This window comes from Physella acuta, unplaced genomic scaffold (genome assembly GCF_028476545.2).
Source record: "Physella acuta isolate Inbredline_101_S28 unplaced genomic scaffold, ASM2847654v3 ptg000647l, whole genome shotgun sequence".
Lineage (NCBI taxonomy): Eukaryota > Metazoa > Mollusca > Gastropoda > Physidae > Physella > Physella acuta.
In genome coordinates, this window is record NW_026732166.1 from 662,289 (window position 1) to 674,114 (window position 11,826).

The following is an 11,826-nucleotide window of genomic DNA, read 5'->3' on the forward strand; positions in this document are numbered from 1 at the left end:
GGGCGGGGGGCAGTGTGTGTGAGAGGGTTGTCACCCTCAGTTACCGCAGCGGGTGACACCCGACCTTGTGACAAGAGAGAATCAAGAATTCAAGTAAACAATGTAATGTTATAAAACTCCTGTTTATATATGAAATAAAGGTACAACTCGAGCTGTTTTTAGACTCACTAAAAGTGTTTTTGAAGATTAGTATTTAAAATGCATGGTGAACTACGGTAATTCTCAACAACAATTAACGTGTATTGCTCAACAGCGGCACATTCTTGTGTAACTAAAAATACTAAAATGATCAGCAGTTTTTTTCCTAGAAATGTTTTACCATTGTTAGTGCGTGGGAGGGGAGAGAATGCTCTAAAAAGTTGCTGATCGTGTAGAGAGAATGTTAGGGGAGAGAATGCTCTAAAAAGTTGCATATCGATGTTAATATGGGACGGGAAAAAACGAGATTGCTATTTCTATAAGTACTGAGTTCCGGGTCGTCCCCCCCTCCCCCTCCGAGCAGGAGAGGCTCTTTTAATTGCTGGTTTCAACAACCCATCTAGGAGAGATAACTCTTAAATCAAATCACTGCTGCCTTGCTGATTGTTCTTGGGTGGACACATAATATGGAAGCGTATCCAGGAAGTACATCAGGGTGAAATATGAGTCAACGTGTCCAATGTTGCGTTAACATGTTGACACGTTAGACTAAATTGAGTTGGAGTAATTTTTGCTAACGAGAAAAAGAAATGTTAAATTTCTTACATATGTTAGGTCATATGTACTAAAATACTACAGCCAAAGCTCAATGAGGTTTTATGTGACAAACATGAGGTTTTCTGCATCAACTAATATTTAATACAAGTGACAAAAACCATATTTTGTGCTGTCTGTCAGTGGTGTAGCCTTGTCAGTGATGCCATTTTATGTGATCTGCCAATAATGACATTTGTTGTTTGACTGCATAAAGATTACATCATGTTGTCTGACATTGTGAAAAAAATAACAAAGGCATTGAATATTATTGACACAATGAAGGCATTTTATTGGATGAGAGTACATTACAAAACAAACTCACGGCTACATACATTAGATCTACTCAAACCTTCAACAGTATAGGTAGTGGTAGTGAGACAGACATCACACCAACTCTGCTTCAGACAAACATAATGGCTGTGACATGACAAATGGCACTGACAGTCAAACATCACAATACTGACAAATGTAGTTTCAGATGGACAATGTTATGGGAGAGATGAGAATGTTTTTGGCAGTGAATAAATCAGACCTAACCAGTCCTACAGATGCACACAATTAGTCCACCCACACGTGAACACAGTGTAAAGATTGTTATATCCACAATACAATCCACATGAACACACCGTGTAAAGATTGTTACATCCACACTATGCCACACACACAACTCGCACCAAAAGCCCTCACAGGCAACATACAAAATAATTAGTCGTATAACTTACTATTAAATGATCATGCAAGGGAAACAACCCAATAATATACAGTTATGTGCCTTTAATAGCAGGTAATATCCCTTTGGTAGTATACTGCTAGTTGAGGTTTAACACCCATTCACAATGGGCAAGTATAGTTTACCAGAGGAGTTTTACTTTGAATTCCATTAAAATAATCCTAGAATTGTAAGTCGAAAGTTTCAACTTCTACATACACTATAAGCATGTATGAATGAGATTATCTCAAGTAGGTGCCCAGACTGTAAAAAGTACAGTTTCTTGCCCAGTGATTCAGAAATATTTAAAGTTTAACTAAATAAGTAAACATTAAGATTCTGTGTGGAATATAACATGTGCTGAATCTCTATGCTGACACTACAAGCATTAGATAACATTAAGGAATAGCCACAGACATCTAGATGTGACACTAAACAAAGGATGACTTAAGTCACATGATTGATGGAAGTCATTATGCTACATTAGTATAATTATGTCAAGAAGAATCAGTACTAAAAAGTAGGAGTTAAAATCAGCTCTCAATTTCTGTTGTTCCATTAGTGGTGCTAGAATCTTCAGGATGAACTTGATCTTTCTGTGTTGTGGGAGGAGTGTCGCCGCCACCCCCACCTTGTGTGACTGGGTCCACATCAGTTGTGGGTGGGGTGTCACCCCCACCCAGTACCTCAGGGCTCACATCTGTTGTAGCAGAATCTGCCATGGAAAACAGAATAGTTGTATTAGTGTTTTAGACAAGCTCTGTGGGATAGTTGTCACCTCCTTCATGCTGGAGTACAATGTACAGCTTCAAAAGAAATTTCTACAAACTACAATAATGGGCTTATGGTTACAGTATCAAGATTATGAGACCAGTTTAATTGATAACTTATACAAGCAGTAACAACAGCTAACTAGCAGCTATAATGTTGGTCTTAATTTTATTGAAACTATAAATCAGTATCAGCGCAAGTTTAATAACATCTAGAGCAAGGTGAGTTTATTTAAAAATTGAATCGTCTTTAGATTTCATTAATATTTAACTATAATTCTGTTACTTTGTTTATTTGATGCACATGACTATAAAAAAAAAACAGGGTAAAGAGAATATTGAGGAGAGGTGTTGGGAGAGGTGTCGCCGGAGAGAATTCAATCACCTAGTGCATGATATGCTGTTGTGAAAAAACATCCAAATGAACAAAGATGGTATACCTTCAGATGCGCCTCCAGTCTTTTCAGAATTATCACCACTCGCCTCTTCATCCTTCTTGGCTGCCTCCTCACTTTCTTTTATTTTCTTCATTTCCTCCAACCTCTTCTTCTCCTCTTCTTCCTCCTGTTGTTTTCTTAACTCCTGTTTCCTGTAGTCCTCTGGAACAGATTAGTAAATACTTTGATATCACAATACACAAACATAAACATTTGATACAAGTTGTTTTAGCCAGAACAAAATGTGAAGAAAACAGTTAAAATGTATACCTGCCAACTTGGCACAGAACTTTTTGTGTGTGGGCCAGTGCAGTCTTTGGCACTCTTTGTTACAGTATACAACCTGTGGAGGTCAGAGGTCAGGTGGGGGTTATTGATAGCCCCAGTGAAGAATACTTTTTATTAGGTTAAGATTTAAAGACCGATCAAAGGTCAGGAGGGGGTTAAAGATGTGTGATTCATTCTGTAATCCAGCCTATAAAGCATAAAGCTTGATATTAATTATTTCTAATTATTTATTCCCTTATGTATAAGGATCTAGTAATAGATTTGTTTTAAAAATAAAAAATTAACAAGTTTTGGTAAAAAAAATATAACCCTATGTTTAGGAGATAGAAATAAAATAAAACCATACCTAACTAATTGAATAACTTCAAATGTTATAACTAATGTTCAAACACTTTTTATTTACTAGAGTTGACAACTCTTTTCTGCTATCGATGGTCAAAAATTATTGTGATGGAGCTAAAGACCAGTAGAGTATGTTGGATCTAGGGATGTACTCACCATTTTACATTTGGCACACTTGGCCTCAGCCTTTGGTTCCCAGCAGGTGTCACATCCTTCGCTTGAGTCCCAGGCAAACTGCTGGCCATTTATGCCAGAGATGAGTACTGATATGGCTGTTGGTTCATTGCCCTGGTGGTACAACAATAAAATAACAAACATTGCTACAGCTGATGAGAATGTTCATTTATTTTTATATGACTGTAAAATGTTGATAGAACAATAACAACAAGATCTGATAGTTACAGATCAAAGCCATTACTCTCTCATCAATAAACCACCTCCCCTCCCAAGATCTGATAGTTACATGTCAAAGCCATTACTCTCTCATCAATAAACCACCTCCCCTCCCAAGATCTCTGAGAAATGCAGATCTGGAACTTAACTCTTTATACTTATCCCTAACACTAATCCTAACTCTAGCCCTAACTCTTCCCTATGACTTGTAGAATCACTGGGTAATCGACCCTAATATTTTATTAGTTGGTTTTTGTGTGTGTGTGTGGTGGTGAATAGAAAGGGGTGGGGGGGGGGGGTGATCTTGGGAGGTAATGTCTTGCTTCATAAGTACCTCAGTGACAGTAAAAACAGGACCATTGTGAGTGTAAAAAACAGGGCCTTCTAACCTAATCATAAGCTAAATGATACAAATCAACTCAGGTTGAAATCTGAAACTACTGATCAGTAAAATAATGTATAACTATATGAAAGCTGTGAGTATGTGGGGAGAGGTGTTTGTGTTTACGGTGCTAGAAGAAAGAACTCACAATCTTGACTGGATACAAATCAACTCAGGTTGAAATCTGAAACTACTGATCAGTAAAATAATGTATAACTATATGAAAGCTGTATGTATGAAGGGAGAGGTGTTTGTGTTTACGGTGCTAGAAGAGAAAACTCACAATCTTGACTGGAGCAATTTGTCTGACTAGCTGCTGCAGCAAGGCTGAGCTGACATAGGGAAACTCCTTGAGGGCTTGTCTCACCAACCTTTCCTGGAACTCCATGAAGCCATCTTCCTCTCTGCCTTTCAATAAACTGGACAAGATACAACAATCACATTTTACTGAGTTGCTGCTATTTTAGTCTGATTTTGTGTACATTTAGATCAATAAACATGCTCAAGGGAGACCACTTAGTCAATACAATTTATTTCTAGTGTTGATAGTAATTCAGTATCAGTTATTAAAAACCCAAATACATTTTTTTTTTTAAAGAGAGTAGTTTTAAATTAATACAGTCCTTCAAGGGTGTTATTTTTAATTTGAGACAGGAAAAGCAAAAAGGGAAATGGCATAAAATTGTAGTAAGAGTCGGAACCTCTTATCTATAAACTAATTTCAATTGGGAGAGATTTAACATTTGAACTCTACTAAATGTTCATGTTGAAAAAAAACTGAACATTTACCATTTGAACCAGCTGTTCAGAGATTTCTCTTTATCCTTCTCCCTCGACTCAGCTGCCAGTTTGATGACGGTTGAGAAAAAGTGGCACTTGATGGCCAAGATGTCGCTGACGTCACGTGACTTCATGTTCTTCTCAACCAGCCTCGACAGGACTAGACACACTTTACGTGATTCAGTGAGGAGTTCTTGGTGGGTTTGTAAATACATGGAAATCTGGACAAGAGAAAACGCATTTTATTTGATTCAATTCTTGGTGGGTTTTAAGAAAACTAAACTTTATTCATAAGATAAAAAAAAAGTATAGTGGAAAAAACAAGGTGCTATTTTTGAAAAATCTGTAATGGAATATGTAATATATGCACACTATTTATTTTCAACTGTAAAGAACGAATAGGCATAGAATCAAAGTACCTTGACAGGGTGAAGGTTGGTAGAGTTGATGAGTGTACACAGTGCTGGCGCCACAGACAAGGGAAGTTTGGCTTCTTTTTCTAAACCTGGAATATTTGATATTTTTTTTTAGATAATAAATTAACGCAATATCAGTGTTAGTAAGGAATATATGGTGGCATTAGTAGTTACATATAAGAAAATACAGATTTAACCGAATATTTTATTTTAATCTTAATACTTTGGCAACAAATCTTGGAAACATATTGCATGCCTAAATCCTCTGTAAGTGGTTTTACATCTTTATTTTGTTTATTTTTTAAAATACAAACTTTTACATCAGACAAAAGAACAATATTGGATGGCTAGTCACCTGAAGATTTGGTTGATAAATAATTTCAGATCAAATATACATTTGAATGTTTCATTTGCCTACCTTGTGGTTTAGTATAGTAGTCTATCTCGTCTCTAGGAAAAAAGTTGTTGATGGTACTAACACACTGATGCTGTCCTAAACAATTTGATAAAAAGGAAAGCTTTTGATGCAGTTAAAAACATCAGTATTTAAAAAAACATTTCTTTGTTTTAAATCACTAATGTAAAACGAAATAAATTGTAAAAAAGAAATATATTTAGTTTAACACAATTTGTTTTATTGGTTGTCTATAAATAGGTTGTAAATAATTATTTAAAAGAAGTATTCATTTTGGTTGTCTGAAGTATCATGAGCTAGTGACTAAAAGAGTCTAGGAGATTCTTATTCTTCTTTCTTAATTGTAATGTTGGACGGGATTTCCTCCCTATTATGTGCCGTACAGGACCATGACTGATTTCAGCTTTTTTTAAATTATGGATTTGCTTCCATAGCCTTTTCCCATCCAAGAACAAACTACAAGGCAGCAATTGTTTGATTTTGGAGTTTCCTATCCTAGATGGATTGCTGTCCCCAGCTATCTAGGCTCATCAGCCCAGAAGTTTGAACTCAGGACTTTTTGGATTAGCAACCACAAGCTTTACCGACCTGACCACGCCAACAACAAACTAGTAGAAGACTTACCAACAAATGCAGCCATCTGCGCAGCTGTTCTGTTGACTGAGTTGATATGATTGACATTAGCTCCAGCTTCTAGCATCAGTCTTGTCACATCCCTGTTACCTGTTTCAAATAGATAATGAAAAAGTTCATTTCTACTGTCACATTATAATTTATGATATGGTCCCAACTCTTTCAATCTCCAAAACACCAAACAATTACAACACAATCACATAATTTCCTGTTCATTAACACATCACAGGAGTTGTCAAACTTTCTATGTATACTTCCTAATATGAAAAAACATGCATTCTCTGAGTGCAATCTTGATTGATTATCAAGAATATCATTTGACAAAGATTAACCTGAAATAAGCAAGAATAGGTTTGACACTGCAACTACCTGAGAGGGCAGCAAACATGAGAGCTGAGTATGAGTTTTCATGAAAGTTGGAGTTGACATCCGCCCCATTAGCCAGAAAAAACTCACACAGTTCTTTGTTGCCTCGGAAAGCTGCCAGCTGTAAGGGGGTCATCCCTTTCTAAACAAAAAAAATGTTTAAAGTGTTTTAGAAACTCAATCATGACTCTTTTTTTTAGTTGTGTGCTTTAATTTCCAAAGTACAGCATGTCAAAATCTAATGAAAACTTTACGAAGTAAAGTTAAAGTAGAACAATCAAGCAGGCCAGTATTGTAATTTCTGATATTACTTGCCTACACAGATCTGTTTTATTTGCTCTTAGGCATTTGCTATGTATCATTTTAATAATTAAACTAATTAAAATATAATTTTAAAAGTTATAGCTTAAACAAAATTGACATAGGATTTTAAGATATTATTTTTGTACACAGGCCTATATAACTGAATGAACACTACTTACAGGGTCAAGGCAATCAATCTTGACTTTAGTGGACTTAACATGGCCAATGACAGATTCATTTGTACCTGTAACAGCATAATTCATAGTTAAAATATAATCATTAAATCACTCAATACATTAAAACTATATATTATAAAAGTTAGTTACAATTGTGTAGCCATTTAATACAATCCATATTTATCACAAAGGCATTGCAATGTTTCCTTTAATGATGATGAGAATGATGAATTGGGGGGAGGGGAAGGAAAGGAATTTCTTAAAATAACTAGCATAAGTAAGACTACATACATTATCCAATGGATACTGGCAGTTTTTTTTTTAATAAAAACTGATATATCATTTAATTAAATTATAATTATTTAATGGTAACAATTTTATGAATGGCTTATGTCAGAAATTAGTAGGCTTTTGAGTGGGCATAGCAGACCCACAAGAATATTTTTAGATGTCAGTTGGCCTATTATTATAATATATGTCCATATGTAGATTTGAGTTTGTTAAAATAAAACATATGTGCCTAAATCTTAATAATGCAATTTACTTTTTCTATGAGGTAGTCCGTAGTATACAAACCTAATTTAATTTTAACTTTGGACATTAAGAGTTTGTGAGTTTAGTTTAATCAAGGCATAGGCCTAAATCCTAAATAGCTAGGGTAGTATCCCCTAGCCCTAATAGATGTATGATTCTATCGGTGTCTGCTCCATGTCCAATTTTTTTTTTTAATTTAGGGCCTATTCCCTTGGTTAAAAACAATTTGAATTTGGGCATTTCTACTGAATATTCCTAGATAATGATATAGAGTAAAGTTCCACGCGCTGTTAAAACCCGGGTGCGGCCATCGCCTGTTTATCGCTTTGTACAATATTTGTTTTGATGTTTTATACGAAACTACCGATATCTGCTGTAAACCTGTCCATTTCTAAATATATCCAGGTCAAATTCTTTTGTTTTTCTCCTTCTGGAAGTCGAGTTTTTAAAGTTTTGAGGTACGACGTCGTAGGCGATTCTAGTTCCCCCTATGAAAAACACTAGGTCCCGGATGAGATGAATAAACCAACCAATCAAAGCTTTTTATAACTAGGTTAACTATAAATAGCTTCTACAATATGTGCGGGACACTGTACATACGATAGATAAGGCTAAGGGGTCATCCATAAATGACGTCTCACTCGTAGGGGGGAGGGGGGGTCCGTAATTTTGTGACGATGTGTGATGAGGGGGAGGGGGGGGGGGGGGGGGTCAGATGTTGCGACGTCACATTTTTGCATTATAAAAAAGCAATGCTAGAAAACGAATTTTAGACGTTATTTTGCGTTTTAGAGAACTGTTTTAATAAATTGTAATAGTTTAGACAAGATTTTGGAAAAATATCGATGTTTTAAAAAAATTCAACTGCAATTTTGAGGGGGGTTGTAAGCTGAGGTGTGACGTCATTTTAGGGGGGGGGGGTCTGGCTTTTTGTGACGACGTGTGACGGAGGGGAGGGGGGGAGGTAAAAATCGTCAAAAAAAGCGTGACGTCATTTATGGATGACCCCTTATAAAGCAACCTGATAGGTGAATAGGGATGGCCGCAGCTTGGGTGTCGATTAGGGTGGTTTCACCTCGCTGCGTAACCAACGACTTGAGCTAGACTAGCCTAGTTCTAGATGCTCTACATTTCAAGCTAAGCCTAGAATCTGTATAATTTATTTTTTTCTGCTGTTTTAAATTATTTCGATCATCTACTTCTTCTAAATCTAGTTTGTGTCTCTACATACAAGCATATCTAAGCAAATATTACGTTATGTCTTGTCAGTGGTTGTTACGTCCCTTTGTTATGATTATTATAGTTGCGTCCCTTGAGTCATCACTGGGTCAACTTTTAACGTCGTTAATTAATTTAATTAACATGTTTTTAATTTGGTTTTGCAATCTATTAATTAATAATACAATCAACAACACGTTTAAAAGTGTAAAATATTTATTTTATTTATTAAACTAGGATTAAAACGTATAAAACACGATCGTTACGCAGCCGGTTCAGATGGCCGCAGGGAAAAAAAAAGAGGGGAAAAAAATATCGCAAGTAGTAGGGTTGTCGGCATCCGCCGAGTTCGCGGTAAAAACATGACCCGAAATCGCCCATTACTTTCTGATACCGGACCCACGAGATTTGGTTTTGCATACTAATAAGTTTTTAATTTATGGTAATTAATTAAGTTTAAAAGGTCATTTCCTAAGGTTAATTAAAAAGTAGAGTGGTTGTCCCTTAGTTTTAATGGCTTTGCGACCTGATTACATGCTGTCTCTGCTTTGGTCTTCCCTCTGTATCAAGGTTAGTTTCAAATACGTTGGAATCTCGATTTTTTAAAGGATTCCTCTAGATGAGAGTAGATTACTGATCAGACATATCTTAAGTAATTGGAAATGAAATTTGTTTTTGGATATTTTGACTCCGACATTAGTTATATTCCTCCGAACGTAGTCACTGTATGTAGGTCACGCTGCCACCATTGTTATATTTTTTCATCCCGATCTTCCGGCCTTTAAAGTTTGATCAACTAATAACAGCATTCTTATGGCATGTGCAAACAAATCTAATTTTTTATTTCAAAATATATTTACATACCCATCTTTAATTTTTTCAGCTCTAGTTCTAGTTTTGCAGAATGTTTTTCCTAAAAATCCAATTTTGTCAGACTAGACTCTAGACTGACAAGAGTCAGACCTAGATCTAGGTTACCTGTCTGTTGCTATACACTAGCATTGTGCTAACTGTAATTTTAAGTATTCAAGTTCTACTTACCCTTAGATATAGTTATATGCTGAAAATCAGAATCCATACACAATTCACACATAAAAACATTGATCTGATAACTTCATTTCACTTATTACAAAATGGCTTTTATATGGACTCTACTTCACCTGCCCAAAATAACAAGGCAGTTATAGACACATTACAGTGTTCAAGTCATTTACTTTAGATTTCTGACTATGGAGTTCTTTCATTCACTGTATTTATATAAAATATTGCTTTAGAAACATTTTCATATTTGCGCAGCAGTTTTATAACATAATGGCTTAAAGATGGACTCTACTTCACCTGCCCAAAATAATGAGGCAATTATATGCACATAACAGTGTTCAAGTCATTTACTTTAGATTTCAAACTTTGTAGTTCTTTCATTTGCTGTATTTATATAAAATATGGCTTTAGAAACATTTTCATATTTGCGCAGCACACAGTTTTTTGGGGTTATGGGAGGAAGCCAACACAAAAATAAAAGTTCTGTATTATTTTTATTCATTTCAACAACATTTACAAGTTCTATATATCATTCTAGCTAAACTCTGCAAATATGAACAAAATACAAATGCAATTAAAATAACTATGCTCAATTTATTCAGGTATACCATGACTTGTCACAATTGGCCAATGCAAAAGTAAGGGGATTCCACCCCTCACAAAAAAATTCGCAAAAAAAAAAACTATTTGAGCTAGACAAAAAATCTTTTTTGTTTTGTTTTCATTTTGTTGAGCTCTACAAGAATATGTAATTTTTATTTTTATATGATGATTAGTGCTTTTTTACCAAAATCCCTACAAGTAGCACGTCACTAAAACATGAATATCTCAAATTCAATGCGTAGGAATATAAAGTGATTGATACATATTAAGAGTAGAAATGCAGAGGAATAATATAGTACTTTGGGTTTGTTTCTGTGTTAAACGGTTACAAAATAGCGCCCGATGAAAGTCGGGAGTTGGCTATGTGTGACCGATTGTGGAACTTCACTCTAGATCTGTTTGTTAAAATCTAGATTATTCTAGATCTAGATCTAGATCTAGATTCTAGTTATAGTTAGTCTAGATCTAGAATCTAGTTGGTTAAGTTGAGGTTTATACCCGACCGTGTGTTTCTTTCATTCATCGCATAGATCTAGATCTAATAATAATATTATTTCATCACAAGACAGCGAGAAGTGAGAGTGAACTGAAGACACAAGTCAAGTGATTAGTGAAGCCAAGCAGTGCAGCATGATGATGATGAATGCCATTAGGCCTATAACTATAAACTATATTAGTATATTGGAGAGTTAAATTACATATTATATTTTCTGACGTAGTACAGACAGTGCGATGAGATACATTTTAATTTATTACCTTTTTCTATAAGCTCAAACAGCTTTTTCTCGTCTAGTGTTCTGTTATCTTCTTCTGTTGCAGCCATCTTGAAATTATATAGTTAACTGCCCTTGATTTCCGGAAATTTCTAGTAAAGGGGAAGAAATAAATGCTACACCGTTGCCAATAGAAACAGGCATAGAGATTGCCCTTGAAATGAATTAAAATTCATTAAAATTTAAAAAAAATGAGATAGATCTAGGGACCTAAATCTATTTAGATTTACATTTTTTTAATTTCATGAGTTCAAATCTGTTAACATAGTTTTAGAGTTTTATCTTTAAACATCTTAGTTTAGTTAAGTTTAGTATAAAGCAATAAACTCAAAACACTTATTTATTATAGGAATTATTTAAACTTAAGCTCACATACTAGATTCTAGATCTAGATCTAGTATTCATTAGTTCATAGTATAAGCTAACATGCTTTGATTTTATAATTTTGCATAATTTATATTAAGACCACACGTTGTTTACAATGATTGGATGCATAAAATATAGGCTCCACT

At 35.0% G+C, this 11,826-nt stretch overlaps 1 protein-coding gene across 1 annotated transcript; it reads right to left on the reverse strand.

Moving 5' to 3' along the window:
- Positions 1-1,018: 1,018 nt before the first annotated feature.
- On the reverse strand, positions 1,019-11,460 carry LOC131948467 (ankyrin repeat and MYND domain-containing protein 2). The gene is made up of 12 exons (XM_059310078.1): positions 11,298-11,460; positions 7,149-7,213; positions 6,670-6,808; positions 6,292-6,390; positions 5,671-5,745; positions 5,256-5,341; positions 4,846-5,057; positions 4,340-4,475; positions 3,438-3,569; positions 2,922-2,994; positions 2,655-2,813; positions 1,019-2,159 (listed from the first exon to the last, which is right to left on the reverse strand). Exons 1-12 carry the CDS (start codon positions 11,362-11,364, stop codon positions 1,978-1,980), a joined length of 1,425 nt encoding a protein of 474 aa, XP_059166061.1. The 5' UTR covers positions 11,365-11,460; the 3' UTR covers positions 1,019-1,977.
- Between the last annotated feature and the right edge of the window lie 366 nt (positions 11,461-11,826).